Raw genomic sequence first — 24,174 nt, forward strand, 5'->3', positions numbered from 1 at the left:
TGCATTCCTAATTAAGTCTTTCTGGAAACTTGTGTTAACTAGTCACATTTGAATAAATGCACATACATTTCAATTGAAGATCGTCATTTTTAAAAGGAGTTGCTGTGCCCTCATTCAGAGCAATGATCCTCATACTACGCGTACACTGGATTATATTATGAATATCATAAATTCTCTGGGAGAGAGTTTCCCCACTCCCAAACAGCTCAGATCCTAAAACTGGGGACGCCAGGATTGAACCTTAGACTTGGGCATCAAATATATGCTCTGCATCTCATTTTTGTGTTCTTGTTTGTTTTTAGTTTTTAGTTTATAGTGCTGAATTATGATATTTCACCTCAGGACTGGGAGAATAGAGAGGAAATTAAGATGAGATATTAATACACTGTAAAGTTATAATTGTGTGGGACACGATCATCATAATCATCTTCATTGTTTCCTGCACATTAGCCTCTGAAAATCCCACACAGACCTCCTCTCCTTTCTGGGTCTTTAATGTTGGGATTCTTATCTCTAACTCCAGGTTCCAGAAATCCACAAATTGGTAAAACAAGAGGTGATATTCATGACATTCCAACCATTAGGCTTCCCCCCCCCCATGGCATAACTGTGGGTGTCTAGATTTCTGCATTGATTGATTGTCATGGTAATTTATGATCTAAGCTTAAGATCCCTGCACTGCTAAAAATGACTGACTGCTACATCAGCGTAAGGTGACAACATTTTGTACTTATTGATGTCAACAAAAGCAGCCTGCTGGTACTGACATAGGAATTCCACTGAATACCATTGACTCTGTGCCCTATTGTAGTCAGAACCATATACTGGGGAGGGAACTAGTGTCCAGACTCCATCTTTAATCCAGATGCCCTCTCTCAATCTGTGTCCAAGAGATTACTCCTGCAGAATCAATGTTTCTAGGTTACCGTATCCAACTCCACAACTTTATGCCTAGTAACGAACTTTTATATTCCTGGTTTTGTGTTTGTACTGGCAGCTGGCCTGAACTTTGCAAAAGCCTTGCCAGCTAAATGTCCAAGGCACTGGCATTAAGCTGGTGCTGCCCCAAAGTTACTGTGCAGGCGCAGGGAATAGCCCAGTTTAAGTGTTTAGGATCTGATCCTTTGGACCCTGATCATCTTGGGGATTCTGGAGGACTGGATTTGCTGAGCTTAAGCCATTCTGGTGGTAATCAGTACATTGTATAGGAAAGGGTGGTGGCTTGGTAGTAGAGCACGCTGAGGGTTCACAGTTTAATCCTCATCAGCTCCAGGTGAAGCTGGAACATTTAACACCCAGCCATCTTTCCTACCCATCTCACCCAGTGAAGAGTTTGGTAGAACTTGAAAGCTTGCTTACTATTTTATGCCATTTTGACTGGCCTAATACAGATATTGCCATGCTGTGGATTTTGCAGTATTTCACAGCGTGTTTTAGATTAGCAAAGCTTATTTTTGTGACCTGAAAAGGAAGATAAATAATACATGATGCTGCTTGTTCGGCTGGCTGTTTCTGCTGCTTGCACCGTAAAGCCGGCTCCATTTTCTTGTGATGCATTTTTTAAAACAGAAAACAGAGGTGCTCCCCCACCCCAAACTGGAGGGACTTTTGGTCAGGGGCACTCTATTTAAGAGCCAAGCACAAAGAATATATGCGTAGGCTATTGGTGTACTCCGAGTTAAATTTGAGCCAACTGGATTTGAATTAGTGCATTTGTTAAACCTTGCAGCATAATGAGCTGCCAGGGGGATTGCTCCACTTAACAGCAGCCTTCGTTACTTTCCAGTCCTTTGCTCTCAGTAATTTCTCCACAATTGCAAAGAATCTGTGTAGGTTTAACAAATCCTAAGCCGAGACTTTATTGAAGGTAGGCATTTTCACCTCCAACTTTCTTTGTGGTTCATAATGTATGTTTGCATGGAGCCGTATAAAAATATGCTCTTAATTTTTAACTCTGATTTTGGGCACATTATCTTTTTGCTATTGAAAGTAGAGCTGCTGTTCCACCCCCCCCCCCCGCCTTCTTCCTGTGCCTTTAATAGCAGCCTGACATGCAGAAAGCTTGAAGATTAAGCTTTCCCTGTCACTTATCTTCATGCTAGGAACAGCATTTGCCAGCTAAATGTCTGCATATGAGGCTGCTATTAAAGGTATGCAGTAAGGCCGATGGAAAAGGGGGCTGAAATTTGTGTGATACTGTATAAGTGATAATGGTTAAAAAACAACTTTTGACATTAAGAGCACCATTACTGGACAGCTGCTGTTGCAATTAATGTTATAACGTGTCAGGAGCTGTACACAATTGAGATTGTGCTTTTTCAAAGTTTAAGGAAAACATGGGGATAGATTTTTTTTTTTTTTTGAAAATGAAGGGAATGGGCAAAAGCAAGCAGAGTGCGAAGATTTGTAATGGCACAAATGGACTTGTTTGTAACTTTATATATTAAAATGTTGGTACCGAAAGGCTTTCCAACTGCAGCAATCACACTGTGACAGTGTATATGATGAATGTAGCATTTGTTGTGTTCAAGGAATGAAACATTAAAGCTTTTTAGAGAATTCTGATCCATTAATAATAAAAAAAGAAACACCACATATTATCCAGTACTGTAGAAATCACTAGGGGAGATGAGGTCCCCCACCCACCGCCCGCTAATGCCAAAAGGAATGATTATTTTAGGGAAAGAATTAATAGGATCTTAATGAGCCTTACTCCCAGCGCATTGTTCACTTCACACTTGACAGCAGCTTTGTGGATCACAGTGTAGAATGTGTCAACTGCTTACCAGGAGCCTTAATACACACACACACACTTTTTTTTAAAGTGAAAGATCATAATGTTTCCTCATTATTAAAATAACCACAGAATTAACTTTTGCCTCCAGGGAGAGACAGATGGCAGTTTGATGGCCTCATTTTTCCTTTCTTTCCTTTTTAGTAAGATTAATGTTTTATACTGACTGATGCAATCTATTATACTCTCTTCATACACTTCCTGTAACTGGAGCAGTAATAAGGGAAAATAGAAGCCCTCTTCTCTGTAAAACTTAATCTCTTTAAAGGTATTAGTTTCAAATACATCAGGTGATTTTTGCAAAGACCTGTGCTTTGTAGCTCTGAAGTCTGAAGTTACCAGGAGTCTTTCTATAGAGTCTTGGGGAATAAGATCAGACCAGTCTATGTGAATGGCTCAATCATGAGATAGCAATAAGCATGGGATCTCTGGATACTACTCCAAACTTTGCTGGCACCCTCAATCTTTGGCAACCAGAAGCTCTAGCCTTCTGACTCCAGAAATATGGAATCCAGACACTGTGTTTCAACAGTAAGAAAAGAGCAATCTGCATTGGGTTCAGAAGCACTCTTCTTTCCTGGTAGCTTGCAGGGAAAAACCAGGCCTTTCTATTAGAATGAAATGGGAAATTTGTGGAATAACCAGCCTCATATAACCAACATGCTTATGTCTAATTAAAGCATGAAGGGGTTAAGACCATAGAGTAAGCTGTCCTGCCAGGTTTAGCTCTATGAACTTTTATTGCCTTTGCAACTTTTCTGACTGATGTGAAGAAAAGCACATGAATCTGACCTTTGAAGAGTTTGTAAGTAAATCAGTTTTTAACTTGCCAAACTTGTGGTCCTTTCCTATGCCAGAGGAAGAAAGAATTTTTGTAACTCACTTGGAAGGGTATAAAGGACTAACAGCCTATATTTCCACGTTTTACTTTGCTGCATATTTTGTGACTTTAAAACTCTGCTGGGGATCTGTCTCCAAAGAGTACTTGCCCCAAACTTGGATCTTGGCACCCAAGAATTCATCTATCTATCTATCTGTCTGTCTGTCTGTCTATCTGTCTATATCACCAACAAAATTAAAGCTGAAGGCTCCAAGACTAATCTCTGAATCTGGGGTTTGATTACCATAGAGTTGATTACCATAGAGCACCATAGCATAGAGTCATATAATTGTAGCGTTGGGACTCTGAGAGTCATCTAGTCCAACCCTGTGCAACACAAGAATCCTGCCCACAGCAGTCCATGAGTGAACATGCAGTGTTTTGTGTGGAAATAGGAACACAGATCCAGAAGGTTGTGGAATAGGTAAAATGTAATTGTGAAAGACTTGTAGGACTGACAGCATAAGCTTCCACAAAATACAAAGAAAGTGATGGAATTAGGCACTGAATTAGGCACTTAATGTCCACGACAGTATGGATGAGCCTTTATGTCCACATCAAAAAAATTAGATCTGCATGCACATCAACCTACACATTGTCTTCTTTTTCAGCGGTCAGCTTCACTGAACATTGTGGGCTTTTCAAATGCTTTAGACATGGAGTTGTCTTCAGCAAGGGTATCCAAGTCAGTTGATTCACAGGCAAAAGAAATATCCACTGTAACATCTGGTCAGCCCCAAAGTATGCCATATACCTCTGACGTGCAGCCTGAAGTTTTGCCCAGTTACAGCCTGGCTTTGGATAGAACTACAAATGACCTGAACTCTGATGCTCTTAGCCACTTAGCAACTGGTGGTGTGCCCCTGGGGAGTGCAGTGTGCAAGGTAAGGACTGTTGATTCTGTGGGATAACCAGCCTCATATAAGCAATATGCTTAAGTCTAATGAATGCAAAAAGGGTTTGAGACCATAAAGTCCTGCCGGGCTTAGCTCACCTTGGGAGGGACTAAGTAATCATGCCTTTGTTCCCTTTCAATCTACCTGAGAAGCTCAGTGTAAAGAGATTTGAGCTGCTTGCTCCAGCAGACTGCATGGCTGACCTGGAGACCCCTATTTCCCTCACAGAACTGCAATTCCTAGTGTTCCCTGTGGAAAGAGGTATTGTTAAACTTCTCTGGGTCTTATAGCACCCTTAACAAACTACAGCTGCCAGAACACTTCAGAGGAACCCATGACTGTCTAAAGTGGCAAGATAGTGTTTTAAATGTATGGTACAAACGTGGCATATGCATATATATTGCATGCTTCCTAAGCTAAATCTCTGGCATGGATTCAGAGAACCGTGGGACTACTAGCTCCAAAGGAGCTACTAGCCTGAGGGGACTTGTGTTTATTTAACAACCTCTCTTCATGTCACATACAAACTCATGAAATTGCATGTGCCTCTTCTCAAAACCTTGTTTGCAATATGGCATGTGGATCGGTGGTTCAAAGGTTCTGTTGAACATGCCTAAAATAGCTTTTTGGATCCCAGCCTCTGTGTGGAAATAAGAGTGCGACAAAGCAACAATCTTCAGCAATGTAATTATTTTCTTGAGATTGATGTAAGTTTGTATATTTCAATCTTTTTTTCCCTCACCCCCCTTTTTTTGCAAGCTGGAGAACGAAGAATTCAGCTCCATGACTTACCCTCTTGGAAGTGATTCTGTTGCTTCTCAGTCCAAAGATATCAGTGAATTATCTCTTCCCATGCAAAATATTCTGGAAGAGCCTATTAATCTTTCTGTGAAGAAGACGCAGCCATGTGCCTCCCCTCCCATACTTATCAGCAATGCTTCCTGCATGCAGCCAGTTACTCCACAACCAAAACATATTGAAGGTATGAGGTTTTTCTTTTATCTTCCTTTGGCTTTTAAAATCCATTCCACTGCATAGTGCGGTCATTTCAGGGTTTCCGTTGCTGCAATTAGCTTGTGTGGCACCTTCAACACTTCCACATTTATTACGGCACAAGCTTTCATAGACTACAGTCTGTTTAATCAGATGCATGAAATGTAATCCTAACTTGGCATTATGGCCTGTGTGTGGAAATACGTAGATGAGATCAGAGGGAAATGAAATGCAAAAAGACAATTTCATTCCCGTATGACCTCACTCCCGTATGTGCCCCCTCATATGTTTATATGGTTACAAATTTAGGATTAAATCATGCTTCAACAAGGGCTTATGCAATAATAAATCTGTTAATGTTTAAGGCTCCTTCTGTTTTTTGTAGTAATTTTTTTGCTGCAACACACATAACACAGCTCCTTCTGGAAGTAATTCATTCTGTTGCCAAACTGAATCACAAAACTGACTACAGTTTCCTTACCTGTCCTCTTTGGCATCCACAATACTTGCCCATGTTAACAGAGAGTGACCTTTTGAGACCTTTTGAGAAATCTGGGGGTGGGGGGGAGACATTGGCCCCTCCATGAAATGGAGAAACACCAAGCTGCTCTCTGCCCTGCCAGCTTAAGGCAGGCAGAGCTTTGGATTTCACAGTTCATCTGTCTGGGATTCTCTCTCCTCCAGCTCTTTTTGATTCTTCAGTTAATATAGTACAAAATAGTGATGTGCACCAGATTCAGTGAATCCTGCGCTCCAGGGTAGGATGCCTTGCAGACATTTGGGGCTTGTCAGAAGTGAACTAGGATTTCTACAAGGCAGCATGAATCAAAGCTGAGATCCCCGAAGCACTTTGTGGTACCTTCGCACTCTGCCCAGCAACCCTAAATCCCTATTGTGCCAGGCTGGTGGGCTTCTGGATTGGGTTGAGGTGTCTCTCTGGCAGACTCTGTTGGTCTCCCGCTAGCCTGTGCTTCCAAAGTAACACCAATATCACTCTGGTGCTGTGGTGTTCCTCCTTCTGCCTGCTAAATGAGGGGCAGAGATGCTGCCAGTGGAAAATAGGACTTTCCATGGGACAGAGCATGCTGGAGACAGCCTGAGATCTTGCACTGACCCCTCTTTCATCATATGGTGGCTTGAGAGGGAGTTTGGATTGCCCCCGTAGTCATTAAAAATGTTGCTGGCAAGTGTCTGCTTAAAGGAAAATTAATAAGCTTCCCAACGCCAGGATGGGATGATAGGAAAGAACAATCAACAGAGTGAGGACAGAGAAACAGCTCCTGTCATGACTGGCAGGTCTAGCAGAGATAATGATTTTAGTGTTGTCCAATCCTGGTGCTTTGGGGAAGGGAACAGCTTTGCAGAACCAAAGCATATGGAATGGAAATGTGGGGATTAAGAGGGATAGCTCTCTTGTGTCTGGAATTTTCAAACCAGTTGCCAACATACCATTAGGAGTAATTCTTTTTTCACCTACTCCAAAGACATAATAGCTGCTCTTTCAGGTCAACCACTGCAGCTGTCCTTTAAAAAAACCCTGGCATAATTCATGCCCTCAGAAGAGGTGACCTTGCAGGCAAATTTAATCCAATTTTGGATAAAATTAATAAGTTATATATGGTTCTTCAAAAAGAAAAAGAAATCATTTAGAGGGACAACTGTACACGTAGATTTGACTATAGTCAAAAGGGTGGGGGGGAGTCACAGCCATTTTATATTTCCCAATAGTGAAGGGAGAGGAGAGAAAGCCAAACCAGGCAGCCTTCAAATTGGGATCTTGGGGGCATAAGTGGGCTGTTTTACAAAATCCCAAATAGGGGTCTGAACAGAATGTTGTGTTTAGTGCATACCAATACAAAGTTCAAAGGAGGCCCTGCATTCCAAATATAACTTCCCCTTAGGATAAGACCACCAAATATTTTATTCATTTTCTTTCTTGCAGATTGCCATAACTGCGAAGAGGAACATTTTGATATGGAAATTAAAAGTAATCAGAGCAACAGGTAACATGAAACACCCAAATTGAAAGTGTAGCATTAAGAAATTGAATTCTTTCCCCCCCTCTTAGAAAGGAACATAAATCACATTTGTTGTAATAGCTCAGTTAAATTAAGTAATTCCAGATGTGAGAAGGATCTAGAACAAATTACTATAAACAGTTACAAAAAAAATAGTTTTCACCACAATCCTCAATGCACTTCAACAAATATATTAGTAATCTGTGAAATTAATGTGTCAATCTGTGAAGTAAGGTATCACTTTTAAAACAACATAATGACATTATTATTGTTGTCTGTGGAGCAATTGGCATAAAACGAACCCATTAATTTTCATGTCAATTCTGTGAGTTTTACTGGTGAGGAAACTTAGGTTGAAACAATCGTAGGTCTGACTTTCCAATGGTGAGGAAGCCTGTGGGGAATCTGTTGTGAATCACCCTGGGAGCTTTGGATGAAGAATGGTATACAAATTTAAATAACAACATAGGAAGACCCTTGTACACAGAAATGTGCCTACAACTCCCCTTCATATGCAAAGATTTGTTGATCCTGCATTATGAAGTATGAAAGCCCATTCTTGAAATTTCAGGTGTATTAATAACATCATATTAGAACATTTTGATTAGCCATCTAAAAATACAAGGGAACCTGTGAAAACATATGGTCTATTAACAGAGGTGGAATGGAGGGATGATTCTTACTAGCACTGATAAAGTCCATCCACTCTTTAACCTTGTTCTTAGAGCTTGTGCCAAAGAGGTAAAAGTCCCTTATGTGCGACTGGAACGACTGAAGATATGCAACTCAGAGTCTGGAGAACTTCCGGTATTTAAACTGCAACCACAGAAGAGTGAACATGATGGAACTTTCTTGCTGATAATTGAATGTGGTGCTCAGTCTTCAAGCATGGCTATTAAGGTAAGCTCAGCTCAATTCAGCTGGTTTGGCTGCTGTTTGGCATTGCTTCTATTTTACCCTGACACATTCAAATTGACTGATGCCTTTGACCAGCAGATTTGGGCCAGACTATGAGTGACAAGTAAGATCTGTGATCATATCTCTTGATACCTTCATGTTTACTTATGAGCAGCTGTAGAGGCCCCTGAACTAGTTCAGAACTTCAGCACTGGGGACAGGGGTAAGCTTTCCTCCATGCCATTTCCCTGACCTAAATCCCCCATCTCAAGCTGCTGTTAGGGGAAAATATACAGAAACAATAACACTGTATGTAGGTCAAAAGCTGGAAGCGTCTTCCTTCTAGAAAGAAATAGACTGTACTGGCAGTGGCAAGTAGTGTGGGATGCTGCAGAGAAAAGAATAGGTGGTTCCCTGCACTATTCTTAACGAAAGCTGAAAGTACTAAGAGCGCTTGTGTGAATGGGAGACAATGGACTTCAAGTCTATTCCTGCCCTTGATGTTTATCAGAACAGCAGTACACAACAAGTGAAACCTTTCTTTGATAATTGCTGGGTTGTATTCAATGCAGCACTAAGGTGAACGTTCCATCCGTGCCAGAATTTCTCTGTGCACAACAGAACATTCTCCCTTTCTCCCCCTACATTCCCCCTAAATCTGTTCTGTTTTATTCCCCAACTCTCTAGAGTAGATTTGAGGAAGGCAAAGGGAGTGTGCAAGGGGGGGGGGGATCCCCTTGAGCTAGTGCTAAACATTGCACTACTAGAAAAAATTCATTGAGTACCGCCCAGGGTTGGCATCAGGTGACTTTGACTTTCTGTAGGACCTGCTGACACTTTTATTGTACACCCACTTCCAAGTGTTTTCTCTGGGGTGATCTCTGCATAGGAGTTCTGCCTTTAATGAAAAAAATAAACAGCATTTTTTTAAAAAATTAAAGTTTATCTGTTTTGCTCTGTTTAAATAATAAAAACTTTGAAACTGGTGCAAAGCATTTCTGTTTAAGTGTAATCAGAATCATCCTCTACTAAAACATTTCAAGTACAATATGCATAGAAAAACTGTTGTACTACTCAAAGGGTGCTAAATATCTCATTAACATTGGTACAAACTGATCATTGGGGAAAGATGTACTTAAGTTTTACAGTGTGTTACTTAATCCATGGAATATTGTGAATTGTAGTTTCATGAACATCTGCTGTTAAATATCTAAACCTGTCTAGTTGATATAGATCCTGGCATTTGTTTGGGTGGATTGGGTTCAGGGAGAGCCAGGAAAACTCAGCTGGTTTTTGCAGGTAGTGTAGACAAGCATTTGTTCACACAGTATAGCTTCAAACCCTTTTGGATACAAGGTGATGAGTGTAAAAATTCAGGTCTTTAGACTGAAGGCTGAATCCTCAGCACCAACCTTGCTGCGGACTACATTTCCTTCTGCTGGATTCAGTGGACCTCGTCTTTAACCGTAGGGGGACTTCATGCACATTTAGGTGCCAATGAAAACATTCCTGTACAACAAGCCTTGGGCTAATTAACATCCAATACCCTTTTAAATGTGTTATGGGAGGGGGATTATTGTTTTGGTTTTGTTCTTATTTTTATTAAGTATTTTGTAATTTTAACATTGTGATTTTATGTTGTGTACTGCCCTGAGATCTGCAGACGAAGGGTGGTACAACAACAACAACAACAAAAGATTGATTAACAGATACATTACATTTCTCAGGAATATTGTTTGGGATTGTGGCTATCACCAATTTAAGCCTTTTGAAACTGCTTAATCATTTGGATTTATACAATACTGATTGGTTGATTAAATGTCAATACATTTGCATATTACCAGGACTTCAATATAGGAGCCAAAATATTGAAGGAGGGGCTAGTTTTTTTGTGAGTAAGAGAACATACAGTGTAATAAACAGAAACTTCCACTGACCATGGAAATTGGAACCAGAGGAGGGAAAATGCTATTCAAACAAAATGCCAGAGTTGAAACCACTTTTAAAATGTGCAGATTACATTCCATTGGTATTGAGAAAGATTTAGATTGAAAAGACATTAGCAATACTGATTTCAACTGAGCACAATCTGTCTATTGTCTGCTATTCACAGTGCTAGAAGAAACGTTGTGGTGCTTCCAAGGTGAAAGGCATTTTTAAAAATTTACTTATATAATTTATATTCCCACCACTTATCAAAAGTTATCTAAATGTCTTCTAGGTTTGGCCTCAAACTGGAATGAGGGTACATTTTAACATTTCTTTTTCAATATATCTGGCACGGGAAGAAGGGGCTCTGCTATTCTGAAGGTCATGCTGCCATTCAAGCTACAAAATCTCAGTTTCACTAATTAGTTGGTTAATCTATTGATTAAACCAATTAAAGCTTCGGGCATATTTTTAAATGAATGTAACTGGGGACAATGCAAATATACTTGACATCTTGGTTAGAGCTCCCCACCCCCAAACCATATCATTTGAGGGAATTACTGCATTTAATGTGCTATGCGTTACAGAGAAACTGTGAGATAGGAATCCTCAATTGTGAATGCAGTAAGGCTGCTTTCCTTGAGGCGTTTATTCACTGCATTTAATCTTCTGTACTATTTCAAATGTTGCATGTGAAAATTGTAGGCTGCTTTAATTTAGATTTTACTTTTCATCCTAGGTCAATCAAGGAAATCCACTTGAAAGACATAATCTCAAGCCTGAGAACACGGAGGAAAGGAGAATCCCCACAAGTCAACTGACAGAGTCAGTGTTGCATCCTTCTGTAGATCACAGGCTCAGTAATAGTATGAAAAAATCTGTGCTTACCCAGGAAGACCACCCGATTGAGAACGAGGACTTCTGTGCTGTTTGTTTGAATGGAGGAGAGCTATTGTGCTGTGATTACTGCCCAAAGGTGTTCCATCTTTCATGCCATGTTCCTGCCTTGCTCAGCTTTCCTGTGTGAGTACATATAGCACATGAAATATCTGCTCCATTTGGTATATGTTTCAAGGTCCACTTATTTTAATCTAATCCACTTTGTGCCATCCACTCAGGTTTCATATATGGTTTCTCATATATATATATATATATATATATGGTTTTTTTTTTTTTTTTTCGTAGATTTTCACGGGTACAGGAATGCAGGTTTTGGTGTCCTCGGGTGTCTTCCCGTGTAAAAGTTGGGGTGTCTAGGCGACGTTTCGACGAGGTCTCACTCGTCATCTTCAGGCTGGTGCTTTCGGCTTCTTGTTACTGGAACAGAGCGAGGCATATATATATATATGCCTCGAGTTACAAATGCTTCAGGTTACAAACTCCGCTATCCTAGAAGAGTTATCTTGAGTTTAGAACTTTGCCCCAGGATGAGAACGGAAATCGTGTGCCGGTGGCGCAGTGGCAGCAAGAGGCCCCATTAGCGAAAGCATGCCTCTAGTTAAGAATAGCTTCAGGTTAAGAACAGACCTCCGGAATGAATTAAGTTCGTAACTAGGGGTACCACTGTATTTGAAAAGTGTCCTGCTGCCAGTTAGTGCTCACAGGATGATCAACAGGATATCTTGGGACTTGGGTGCAGACATTTGGTGGCTACTGGTATGTAAGTGACATTAGGCAGCCAGGAGGTGCATCTTCCATCTCAGAGAGGCCTGTGTTCAGTGATCTTCAAATGGTGAAGATGGGAAGAACAAGAAACAGCTCAAGGTCTCTCTAATCTTACAAAGTTGATAACCTGGTAATGCTTTGCTAAAACATAAAGACTCCTCAGTCTTTGAGCTTGGAGAGGAAGGGCAGGATATAAACACCAGTTTTAAAGGAACTGCACTGTCAGCTAATACTTTTCCAGCCCAAATTCAAGGTGTTTAGTGCTGACATTTAAAGCCCTAAATGCCTAGTGACTTGGATGTTTGAGGGTGAGCCTTTCCCTATATTTACCTAGGCATAAAGATCTGCTGGAGAGGTTTTTTCCTATGTGTCCCACCTGTGGGAGATGTATGCTATGTGGAGGTGAAAGAGAGGGCATTCTCCACTATAGTTTCCTGGTTGTGTCATGCCTTCCCCTTAGGAGCTGTGTTGGCACCATCATTAGCTTTGTCTGGTGCCAAGTTAAGTCCTGTCTATAAACTCAACCATTTGGCAAAATCAGCTACTGGTTTATTTGAGCTGTTTATGTTGATTTTTCTGCTGATTATTGGATTTTGGGGGGGTGTATTAATTTTTAGAAGGTTTTATTGTTTATGTTGTATTGTCATTTTATTGACTGTAATGCACCCTGAAATAATCTGATATAGCATGGATGGGGGGGGGGGGAGTGCAATTGTCATACCAGGTCATAACATTGTTCCATCTAGCTCAGCACGATCTATACTAACTAACAGTAACTCTTTAGGTTTTCAATCAGGACTATTTCCAAGGATTGAACCTGCATGCAAAGAATTTTTTTTTACCACAGAGCTACAATTCTTCCCATGCTATATGCTACATGCATAGGGACACACATAATATCCATATATTGGCATCTTTTTCCTTTACAGTAATTTGTTTTGGGGGATTTTGAAGAAACCAGAGAACTTGATTCATGTTAGGTATGGAACGCATAAGAAACTAACACAGTGGAAGTCATGCGTTGTAATTCTTGTCTGTGATGAAAACCATGTCATATATTGAAGATAGCAAGGTAGAGGAGCAGTAGAAGAGACTTCCTGTGTTTGTTCATGTCTCCCCCCCATTACTGCAGTCTAGTTGTTGTTAAAAAGAACTTCATCACAGCTTCTTCCTGACAGTAAGAGCTGTTTGACAGTGGAATTTGCTGCCAAGGAGTGTGGTGGAGTCTCCTTCTTTGGAGGTCTTTAAGCAGAGGCTTGACAACCATATGTCAGGAGTGCTCTGATGGTGTTTCCTGCTTGGCAGGGGGTTGGACTCAATGGCCCTTGTGGTCTCTTCCAACTCTATGAGTCTATGATTCTATGATTCTATGATTCTTTTCTCAACTCCTGCTGTTTGTTTGTTGCATCCATGCCTGTACTCAATTAAACACATTGATTGTTAAAGAAAATACACAATCCATCAAAATGGGCTTCTTCTGTCTGAGGTGACCAGGAAGGGAGCATTGTTCTCCAACATGGTGTTAAGGCTTCCTCTTAGGCATCTGCCATTGGCATATTAATTCAAGGACCAGTGATCTACAGCAACAATCTGATGTTGTATTTTCCTTCTGTGCTCCAGAGGCGAATGGGTGTGCACGCTTTGTCGCAATGTAGAGAAGCCAGAGGTTGCGTATGACTGTGAAAACACACGTTTTAGCTACAGTAACACGCTAATGCCAGCGAGAGTACTTTATGGCCTTGACGACTATGATCAGAAGGTAAGTCCAGTATCAACAAAAGCATATAAACATGTTTGAGTAATGTTTGAGCCCTCCTTCTTTTCCAAACATGTACATTGTCTCTTCAATATGTGCAAATGTCCCAAGGAAAACGATACAGAATAAAAATGTGAAGTAAAATACAGTAGACTCCATCTACACTGAACATAAGTTAGGACCAAATTACACACCTCAGTTTTGGGGGCTGGGAGGGTGGAGAGGATAGAAGGGGAAGCATATAGTTTATATAAAAAATTTGAGGCTTTCTACAATTCAGCGGTATACAAAAAATATTTAAGAGATTTAAAAAAATTAATATAATTGCTATAATGTTGGACTTTAGCAATGCAAATGAAACAGAAACCTCTGCTTTTCATAATGGTAATATATGCTTAGTGAAAATTAGCCAAGGGTTTCTCCAACTTTTGCAAGTAGAGAAACCTGATTTAGAATTGGGTGTGAGTGGAATACTGAGAAATGAAGTATCTGCCCAAAATATCAACTATTAATGCAGGTATTCATATAGTTCTTTTATAACCAAAGTTAATTTTAAAACTTACATTTTACAGAAGTGTGAGAAACTGATACTTTCACTGCTCTGCAACAACCTGAGTCTTCCATTCCATGAACCAGTCAGTCCTCTGGTAAGTGTTACCAGAATTTAATTTCACATCTTTTCCCTATGCTTTTCAGTATGAAGGAAGCTTTGCTTGGTTAAAAAAACGATCTTAGGAACCCTCCAGACGACCTGTTTATTGAGCATTCTTCCTGATTTGCTTTTGGGGTATTTATATAGTTATTCATTCACCTCACACTTGTCAGCGCATTTCCCCATCACTTTCCTAACTGCAAAAGTCCAATTCTTCTTCTTCTTCTTCTAAAGTAGATGTGTTGCACTAGGGTGACAGAGCCCTTTAATCAATTTTAACTGTGCAGACATTAAGTTACAGTATGTGCTTGAATCTCTTGCTAAACAGTGACAGTCTGGGGGCACCCTCAGCTCAGATGGTGGGCTACAGCTACTTTCTACTTCACAGTATTCTTTCTCAGAATTGTTCCATTTCTCTAGTTTTGTCACTATAATCATAAGTAGAGTGCTATTATATCTCTCTGTCTCTTCCCACCCATTCTGCCGCCGCCCACCCTAAGAAAGAGAAGCTGAGCTCCTTTAATGTTATCTCATCAGAAGCCTGATGTTTGTCAGTTAAGGAACACTGTACTTGGCTTGACTCACCGCATCATCTCACCAAATGGTAGTGTCAGGGGTTTAGGAGCAGAAGCACGGGCAAGGGAGGAAACAGAGAGCGAAGGGGAGGAGGCAGAAGAAAAGATGAGTGACGACGACGACCCGAGATCTCCTAGTCTTTCCAGTGAATCAGAGGATTCACAGAAAGGAGCACCAGTGGCGAGGGCAAGGGGGGAGTCTAGGGGGGCACCCCAGGAAGACAGAGCCAGAGAGGACTCAGGGGGGAGCAGCTGGAAATCGGGACCAGCGTCACCGCCAGGAAGCAGGGAAGAGGAAGGGAGCCAGGGGGGAAGCGCTGGCAGCTCACCACAGGAGGGAGGACATGAGTCAGGAGTGGCCACACCTCCACAGGAGGGAGGACATGAGTCGGGGATGGCCACACCTCCATCGGGGAGCGAAGAAACGGTTGAGAGGAAAGTGGAAGGTTGGGCGCGCGCGCCAAGTTCAAATGCAGAGGAAGGCGGCGCAGTAAGCAGCCCCGAAAGAGAGCCAGGTCCTAAAGCCCGGCGCAAGGAGGCAGGAGGGTCTGGGTCAGCGTCAGAAGAATCCCGGAAGGAAGAAGCCCCGGGGGGTAGAGGGACCCAGAGGAGGACAGTCAGGAGGAAAAGGTGGAGCAAGGCTAGGATATTAAGTTGGTGCACACAGGGCGGAGACTCAGACGGAGCTTCGCCGACCTAGCTACTAGGCGTAGAGTTGCGCGCAGCAGCGTGAGAATGGAAACTGTAATTCAATAAAGACTTTTACTTAATGACCGCTGGCTAGCGTGATCCTCTGTGAGCTAGGATCTTCAAGCAGCTCTGACAGTAAGCTCCGTCTCCACTTGTGGGCATCTACAGCCTCGAGGAGGGGAGAGACACAGGTGCCTACTAGCAAGCTCACGAACGGCAGACGACATGACGGCTGAGCAGCAGATAGAGGAACTCAGAAACGCGGTGGCACAACTGAACGCCGAGGCTCTAGCATCCAGGAAGAGGGAGGAGGAAGCAGCCGCAGCCTGCAGGGATCTCCAGGTCAGGTTAGACGTGCTGACAAAGCAGACACCCCGGCAGGAGGGCATTGGGTTGGCGAGACGGACAGGCGGGCTGGTCTCTCACTTCGATGGGAACCTGCAACAGTATCCCAACTTTAGAGCCGACGTACTGTGCGCACTGCAACTGCTGCATAAAGACTTTAGAGATGAACAAGAGAGAGTGGGGTTCATCATGTCCCATCTGCATGGGGATGCGAGAGCATGGCTACGCAATTTATGGAGAGATAAGGATCCGGCGCTACAGAATGCAGATGCCTTTATTAAAGCAATGGATGGGTGTTTTTTATCAAGTATTGACGTGGATCTTGCACGGAAGGAGGTGCATGGGCTGAGACAAGGGAGGGCCAGCGTCAGGCAGTACCATGCCCGCTTTTTCGCCTTGGTCAGTGCCCTGGAATGGGACAGAGATTCGGCTCCTGTAAGAGACCTCTTTTGGGAGGGGCTGCATAACTCGATTAAAGATGAGATCGCCAGGGGGGAGAGACCCCGAACCACCCAGGAGGTCGTTCAGAGGGCGCTGGCAGTGGGGGTGAGGCTGGAAGGACGTCCGTGGAACAGGGACGAAGGGCGTGGAGGGCGCGAACCAGCCGGGGGCCCCTCCTTCTTTCCCAGGGAAGCAGCGCGGGCGCAATCCACGCCTCCGCCAGGAGGAGGAGCCGAACCTATGGAGGTGGGAGGTGCAAGGGCTCAGTCAGCAACCAGAGCCCTAGCACCAGCAGCAGTGAAAGCGAAGCCTCCTAGAGGGACCAGGAAGTGTTACGTCTGTGAGGAGCCAGGGCATATGGCGAAAGAGTGTCCCCAGAGGCCCCACAAGCTCACTGCAGCCTCAGCAATGGTGACTGCAGCAACACAGCAAGGAGGACCACAGCAGGGAAACGAGGCTGTCTGGCTGGAGGAAGAGGCACTGGGGCCCAGCCAGATGTGTTAGTGACGCAGTCCCCAGCGATTTTACAGCCCGTGAACCCCCTCCCGCCCAAACCAGTAGTGAGGCTCACAGCGTCTCTCCAACTGCCCAATGGGATCACCATGGACGTGCCAATCACCATTGACTCAGGCAGCAATGCGGACTTTATAGGGCAGGACTTTGTCGACAGGCACGCTGTGCAGTTGCTGCCGGCCACACTGCCCCTGCAGGTTGTCACGGTGGATGGCAGGGAGCTGCTCGGGGGGCAAGTGGTGAAGCAGACGCCACCAATGGTGATGCGACTTGGGAATCACAGAGAAATCATCAGCTTCAACGTCACTCGACTATCTGACACGCCCATTGTATTGGGCATGAGTTGGCTGGACAAGCACAGCCCAGCGATGGCTTGGTACCAGAGGCAGCTGACCTTCGGCTCTTCCTTTTGTGCTGAACACTGCATCGTGCCCAGGCAGGAAGGAGAGGAAGAGGAGTCACAGCTGCTGCTAGGCACGCTGCAAGCGATTCCACACAAGTACGCTGAATTTTTGGAAGTTTTCTGCGAGAAGGAGGCAGACAGGCTACCCCCTCACAGACCATATGACTGCAAAATTGACCTGCTGCCGGGGGCGGCGCTGCCGAAAGGGAAACTGTATTCCATGTCAGAGGACGAACTGCAGGAACTCAAAGAGTTCATTGACCATAACTTGCAACGCGGCTTCATCCGGGAGTCCAGGGCAGTGGGGGGCAGTCCCGTATTCTTTGTTAAGAAGCGGGACACGCCCCAGAAAAGACTGGTAGTGGATTACAGGATTTTGAACAGTCTGACTAGGCCATCGGACTTCCCCATGCCCCGTATTGACGACCTCCTCGCAAAGGTACGGAAGGGCAGAGTGTTCACCAAGTTGGACCTGCGGGGGGCGTACAACCTCATTCGCATGCGGGAAGGAGATGAGTGGAAGACAGCCATGTTCACGCCACTGGGGACCTACGAATATAGAGTTATGCCTTTTGGATTGCAAAATGGCTCCCACGTTTTTCAAGCGTTTATGCATCACGTGTTGGCGGGACTTCTCTACAAGACGTGCGTCTGTTTCTTAGATGACATCCTGATCTTTTCGGAGTCGCAGCAGGAGCATGACGGACACGTCAAGGAAGTGCTGAGCAGGCTAAAGCAACATAGGCTCTACGCCAAGCTGGAGAAGTGCCAATTTGACGTGCCGGAGGTGGATTTTCTGGGCTACAAGCTGTCTGACAAGGGGCTCGCCATGGACAGCGCCAAGGTTCGAGCGGTGTTGGATTGGAAGAGTCCGCGCAACCGGAAGGAGGTCCAACGGTTTGTCGGCTTTGCGAACTTCTATCGCAAGTTTATCAAGGGCTTCGCGATGCAGACAGCGGCCATCACTGACACGCTTAGCTCCAAGAAGAAGAAGTTCGTTTGGACAGCGCAGGCGGAGCAGTCCTTTCAGGCACTCAAGCGTCTCTTCGCGTCGGAAGAGCAGCTGCTTCATGTCAACCCCAGCAAGCCGATGAGGGTGGAGACAGACGCCTCGGACAGAGCCGTGGGGGCGGTCCTGTTGCAGAAAGACCCGCAGGGGGTGTGGCGACCGGGAGCGTTTTACTCCAGGAAGCTCAGCAAGTCCGAACAGAACTACACCATCTGGGACAGGGAGTTGCTGGCCATTCACGCAGCGTTCAAGGCGTGGAGGCACTTTCTGATCGGCGCCAAGCACACGGTGCAGGTTTGCACGGACCACAAGAATCTAGAGCACTGGCGCACGGCACAGTTCCTGAACCAGAGGCAGATACGTTGGGCTGAGTTCTTTGCAAACTTCGACTTCCGAATAGAGTATGTCCCGGGGGACACCAACATCATGGCAGACGCTCTCTCCCGTAAGCCACAGTATCTGGAGGACGCAACACCAGCGGCCGCCATGCACATCTTCGCACCAGCAGTGTGGGCGTGCGCCGCGGCGACCGTGGACCTAGAGGCGGTGCGACGTGCGTTGCAGGAGGACTCCTTCGCACAAGCAAAGATGGCAGAGGTGCAAAGGGGCAAGGCAGCGGCCGACGGTTTCCGGCTACGAGATGGATTGCTCATCCGAAAAGGGGCCATCTACGTGCCGGGAGACGAACTTCGAGCCAAGGTGCTGCAGCAGCTGCACGACGCGCCCACGGCCGGGCACTTTGGCAAGGAGAAGACGGTGGAATTAGTAGCCAGGGATTTCTGGTGGCCTGGAATGAGAGGGGAGGTCGCAGACTACGTGGCGAGGTGCGACACCTGCCAGAGGGCCAAACCAGTGCACAAACCGCCGGCCGGACTGTTGGAACCGCTGCAAACTCCGGTCGAACCTTGGGAAAGGGTGGCGCTGGACTTTGTCACGGATCTGCCCAGCTCAAGGGGCAAGACGGCAGTGCTGGTGGTGGTGGACCTGTTTTCCAAGATGGCGCATTTCATTCCGTGTGCGAAGGTGGCCACGGCGGAGCAAACCGCCAAACTGTTCATAGACCACGTGTTCAAGGTTCATGGTCTGCCACGGTCTATTCTGTCCGACCGGGGGCGGCAGTTCATCTCGAATTTCTGGCAGAAGCTGATGGGCTTCCTGAACGTCAAGATCAACCTGGCGTCGGCGAGACACCCGCAGACCAACGGGCAAGCGGAGCGGGTCAATGCCATCATGCAGCAGTACCTGAGATGTTATGCAAATCAACAGCCTGCGACGTGGGTGGATTACCTACCGCTTGCCGAGTTCGCCTACAACAACACGAAGCACGTGTCCACGGGGGTCACGCCGTTCTTCGCCAACAACGGGAGGCACCCCAGAACCTTCCCGGGACTGGAAAGAATGGGGGAGGGGGAGCCGCAGACAGCAGATGCGTTCGCGTCGGAGCTACAGGAGGTCCACGATCAGCTGAGGCGCCACCTGGAGCTGGCCAAGCACGCATACAAGGTACAAGCGGACAAGCACAGAAGGGTTGGAGAAGAGCTCCACGTGGGAGACTGGGTTTGGTTAGCAGCCCACGCAGTGCCGGCCAGGTCGTTGGCCAAGAAGAAACTAGGGCATAAACAACTGGGGCCCTACCAAGTCGAAGAGCAGGTCAACCCGGTAGCTTTCAGACTGGCACTTCCGGAGGGTTCCAGAATGCATCCGGTATTCCACAGATCGGTGCTCACTCCCTACAAGGCACCGCACAGGTTCCAGGAACCCAGAACAGCGCCGAGTCCGGTCAGAGACAGAACAGGGCACGCGGAAGTGGCACAGAAGGAGCGCATCAACGAAGTCACGGAGATTTTGGACTCCAGATGGGGGGAAGAGGGGGTAGAATACTTTCTCGCCAAGGAGGGCACCCCGGCCAGTGCGAACAGCTGGGTGCCGGGCTACGCCTTGGACGAACCTCTCCTCAAAGACGAGTTTCATGCCCTCTTTCCCCATAGACCTATGCCAGCAGAATATTTTGACGACTGGCTTTTCACGCCCACACTTTCGGCCAGCACTTTCCGGGGGTTCGACTCGGACGAGGACCCGACACAAGACGTCCGTTCCCCGGAGGGGTCACCCTCGGGATCTGCATCAGAACCCTCGTATTGGTGGGACGATAGGCCAGAGGAGCAGTGGCGCAGACGGTGGCTGGAAGGCCCAGGACGAGCAACACCGACAGGAGGAAGTGAGGGAGAGACGGACATGGACGTTTTCGGGGACGACCCTGGTTTCGAGCACGGCGGCACAGAGATGGAAGCGGAGGTGACTGTCGTCGACGAGAGCGGGGAGGAAGACCCGGGAGACTTCAGATGGAGGCCTGCCACGGGAAGCGACCGATACCCGACGTTCGTCCCTTTGCAACAGTAGCCCCCAGCTCCAGCACCGGAAGGAGGGGAGGGGGGAATGGGGGGCTTCGAGGGGGGGATGGATGTCAGGGGTTTAGGAGCAGAAGCACGGGCAAGGGAGGAAACAGAGAGCGAAGGGGAGGAGGCAGAAGAAAAGATGAGTGACGACGACGACCCGAGATCTCCTAGTCTTTCCAGTGAATCAGAGGATTCACAGAAAGGAGCACCAGTGGCGAGGGCAAGGGGGGAGTCTAGGGGGGCACCCCAGGAAGACAGAGCCAGAGAGGACTCAGGGGGGAGCAGCTGGAAATCGGGACCAGCGTCACCGCCAGGAAGCAGGGAAGAGGAAGGGAGCCAGGGGGGAAGCGCTGGCAGCTCACCACAGGAGGGAGGACATGAGTCAGGAGTGGCCACACCTCCACAGGAGGGAGGACATGAGTCGGGGATGGCCACACCTCCATCGGGGAGCGAAGAAACGGTTGAGAGGAAAGTGGAAGGTTGGGCGCGCGCGCCAAGTTCAAATGCAGAGGAAGGCGGCGCAGTAAGCAGCCCCGAAAGAGAGCCAGGTCCTAAAGCCCGGCGCAAGGAGGCAGGAGGGTCTGGGTCAGCGTCAGAAGAATCCCGGAAGGAAGAAGCCCCGGGGGGTAGAGGGACCCAGAGGAGGACAGTCAGGAGGAAAAGGTGGAGCAAGGCTAGGATATTAAGTTGGTGCACACAGGGCGGAGACTCAGACGGAGCTTCGCCGACCTAGCTACTAGGCGTAGAGTTGCGCGCAGCAGCGTGAGAATGGAAACTGTAATTCAATAAAGACTTTTACTTAATGACCGCTGGCTAGCGTGATCCTCTGTGAGCTAGGATCTTCAAGCAGCTCTGACAGGTAGCATGAGAACACCCCTCACCAAAGTGTCCTGAGCAAGCTTTTCAGTCATGGGATAAGATGAGGGGCCAGTAACTAGTTAAAGAACAGGAATCAGGGAGCAGAAACAAATTGACAATTCTCACAGTGGAAGGAGGTAATCATTGGGTCCCTGGAGGATCTGTATTGAGACAAGTGCTTTTAAATTTACTCATAAATAATCTAGAGTTAGTAGTGAGTGATGAGGTGGCCATGTTTGTGGAGAACACAAAATTACTTAGAAGCACACAAAAAAAGAACAGTGAAGAGTTCTAAAAAAAAAAAAAAATCCAAACCAGAACTGGCATCAAAATGGAAAATACATTTCATTGTAAGTACCGGTAAGTGTAATTTTTTACCCACTGTGCATCATTGTAGGTGTGTGTGTGTGTGCGTGCAAGCGCTAATAGTGTCTGAGCTAACAACGCTTGAGCAGGAAGGGAATCATAAGGATGTGTTGAATAGTTCATTGAAAATGTTGACCCAGTAAATGCTGTGAAAAAGCCATATTCCATGTTGGAAAGAAATCTAAAATAAAACAATTCACAATTATTTACTACACGTTAAAGAGAAAATTCATGAACACATTAAATACATCTACTTAGCAACAACCATCAGGGACTGCTGAGTCAGAGAGTTGTCTCAGTATTTTAACCGCCACTTCTCCAGAAAAAAAATCGGTTAGATTTTAAATGAAGACATTTCCCCTGCCTAAGCAGTCTCTGGTGGTTGTGGGTAAGCAGATGTGTTTACTGTGTTTGTGAATTTTCTTATTTAATGTACAGTAAATTGTTGTGCACTTTATTGTTATTGTTATGGTTATGTTAAAGTTATTTTGCATAATTATGTATTGCATTGTGTTGTGATGTTAGGGATTTATAAATAAAAATGTATAAAAAACAAAACTGTGAATCTAAAACATATTCAAGGTAGAAAAAACACTTGCCTACTTCACAGGAATGCTTTTAGCTGTAAAGAATGATTGTGATATTTATTTACAGGCTCGACATTATTATCAGATCATCAAAAGGCCCATGGATTTGTCCACCATCCGGAAAAAGCTCCAGAAAAAGAACAAGCTGCATTACTCCACCGCTGATGAGCTGGTAGCAGATGTGCGCCTTATGTTCTGGAATTGTGCAACATTCAACTATGTAAGTTCTTGCAATTCGGAATTCACTGCATCACCTGGGCAAATAATCTGGGCAGTGGCTATTCCTCTCCATCTCTGAATATTTTTATTTGGGCCTTGATTCTTTAACCTAACTTTGAATAATCCCAGCACAGGATTGTCAATTGGATTTACATAGTGTGAAAAAATAGCAACCTGGAGAAAAGATAGCAAGTAGCCACTAATCAAAGGCAATTTCTCATTATCCTGGACAAAAGATCCAAATACTACAAATACTGGCAGTAATTCTGGAGTGAGAGACCACAATAGGTGGTGCTGAAAAATCTATTATTCTCTATTACGTTACATTCTCATTATCTTCATTTACAGGATCCTCTGCTTTGAAGGTTTTTCTTTTTTAAAAAAATAGCAAGTTATTTAAAAGGAATGGACAGGAACCTGATTTATCCTCCTTGTCCATGATTATTGTCACTCACTGACTAAATTGGCTGATCCTTGCCTTTGTCTGTTGCACCTGAACAATGGCGATAACATACCAGGAAAACCTACCTTCTATGCTGGGGCTTTGGAATATTATTTGGCTTGTCCTTAGATATTTGCTATCTACAAAACTAATTCTGTAGGGTTCAGCACCTTGATCTTTTAGAGAAATTTACTCACCATTAATAGGTAATCTAAAAAACCTGATTTTCCTCCCAATGTCTGATTTCCATTTATTTCCTAATACCACCAAGAAGCCAGCCTTCCCATGCTCACCCTTGGCTTATTTAACATTTTGGAAAGATTCTTATTCAATGTATAGTGTTATTTATTTTCATATACCATTGCCTTGACCTTTCTTCTCACTCTGTGCCGGACAATTCTCCTGGGTGGTTGTTTTCTATTTAACTGTAAATTGTATCAATTATTTAAATGGTGAGTATAATAATAAATCAAGAGTTTCATAGATCTAGCAACAGAGAGAGCATGTCTTACTAAGTGAACCACATGCTGTTGTAACAAATTATGATGCCTTCTCTTGCAGCCTGATTCAGAGGTAGCTGAGGCTGGACGATGCCTGGAAATATTCTTTGAAAGCAAGTTAAAAGACATTTACCCAGAAAAGCAGTTCTGCTCGGTGCAGCAAGATGACTCTGATTCAGAGGAACATGAAAATAGCCAAGTGGCTCCCAAGGGATTCCAGTGGCCCTCATACAGACAAGAGTGTATCCAGCCCAAAAGAAGGCGACGCCACGCTGTAAGAATACAAAAGCAATACAGAACATAACAAAACTTGATTGTTTAGTGGCCCCAAAGCTAATTCTTTCCACAGC

At 45.0% G+C, this 24,174-nt stretch overlaps 1 protein-coding gene and 1 long non-coding RNA gene across 7 annotated transcripts in view; one reads left to right on the forward strand and one right to left on the reverse strand.

The window, feature by feature from the left end:
* Positions 1-24,174, forward strand: part of TRIM66 (tripartite motif containing 66) — a 68,956-nt gene that overhangs the window by 42,778 nt on the left and 2,004 nt on the right. For all 6 annotated transcript variants that reach the window (XM_083476861.1, XM_083476864.1, XM_083476862.1 and 3 more), the window contains 9 exons: positions 4,286-4,558; positions 5,330-5,552; positions 7,506-7,566; positions 8,307-8,481; positions 11,147-11,430; positions 13,693-13,831; positions 14,401-14,475; positions 22,731-22,883; positions 23,886-24,098. In XM_083476861.1, the coding sequence (XP_083332987.1) occupies positions 4,286-4,558; positions 5,330-5,552; positions 7,506-7,566; positions 8,307-8,481; positions 11,147-11,430; positions 13,693-13,831; positions 14,401-14,475; positions 22,731-22,883; positions 23,886-24,098 (1,596 nt within the window). The remainder of the gene's footprint in view (positions 1-4,285; positions 4,559-5,329; positions 5,553-7,505; positions 7,567-8,306; positions 8,482-11,146; positions 11,431-13,692; positions 13,832-14,400; positions 14,476-22,730; positions 22,884-23,885; positions 24,099-24,174) is intronic.
* LOC310695176 lies at positions 8,477-24,095 on the reverse strand. Its single transcript, XR_014519966.1, has 3 exons — positions 23,958-24,095; positions 11,296-11,426; positions 8,477-9,376 (listed from the first exon to the last, which is right to left on the reverse strand). It is a non-coding gene; the product is annotated as an uncharacterized lncRNA (long non-coding RNA).

Source organism: Podarcis liolepis (genome assembly GCF_965112155.1).
Source record: "Podarcis liolepis genome assembly, chromosome: 1".
NCBI classification, from domain to species: domain Eukaryota; kingdom Metazoa; phylum Chordata; class Lepidosauria; order Squamata; family Lacertidae; genus Podarcis; species Podarcis liolepis.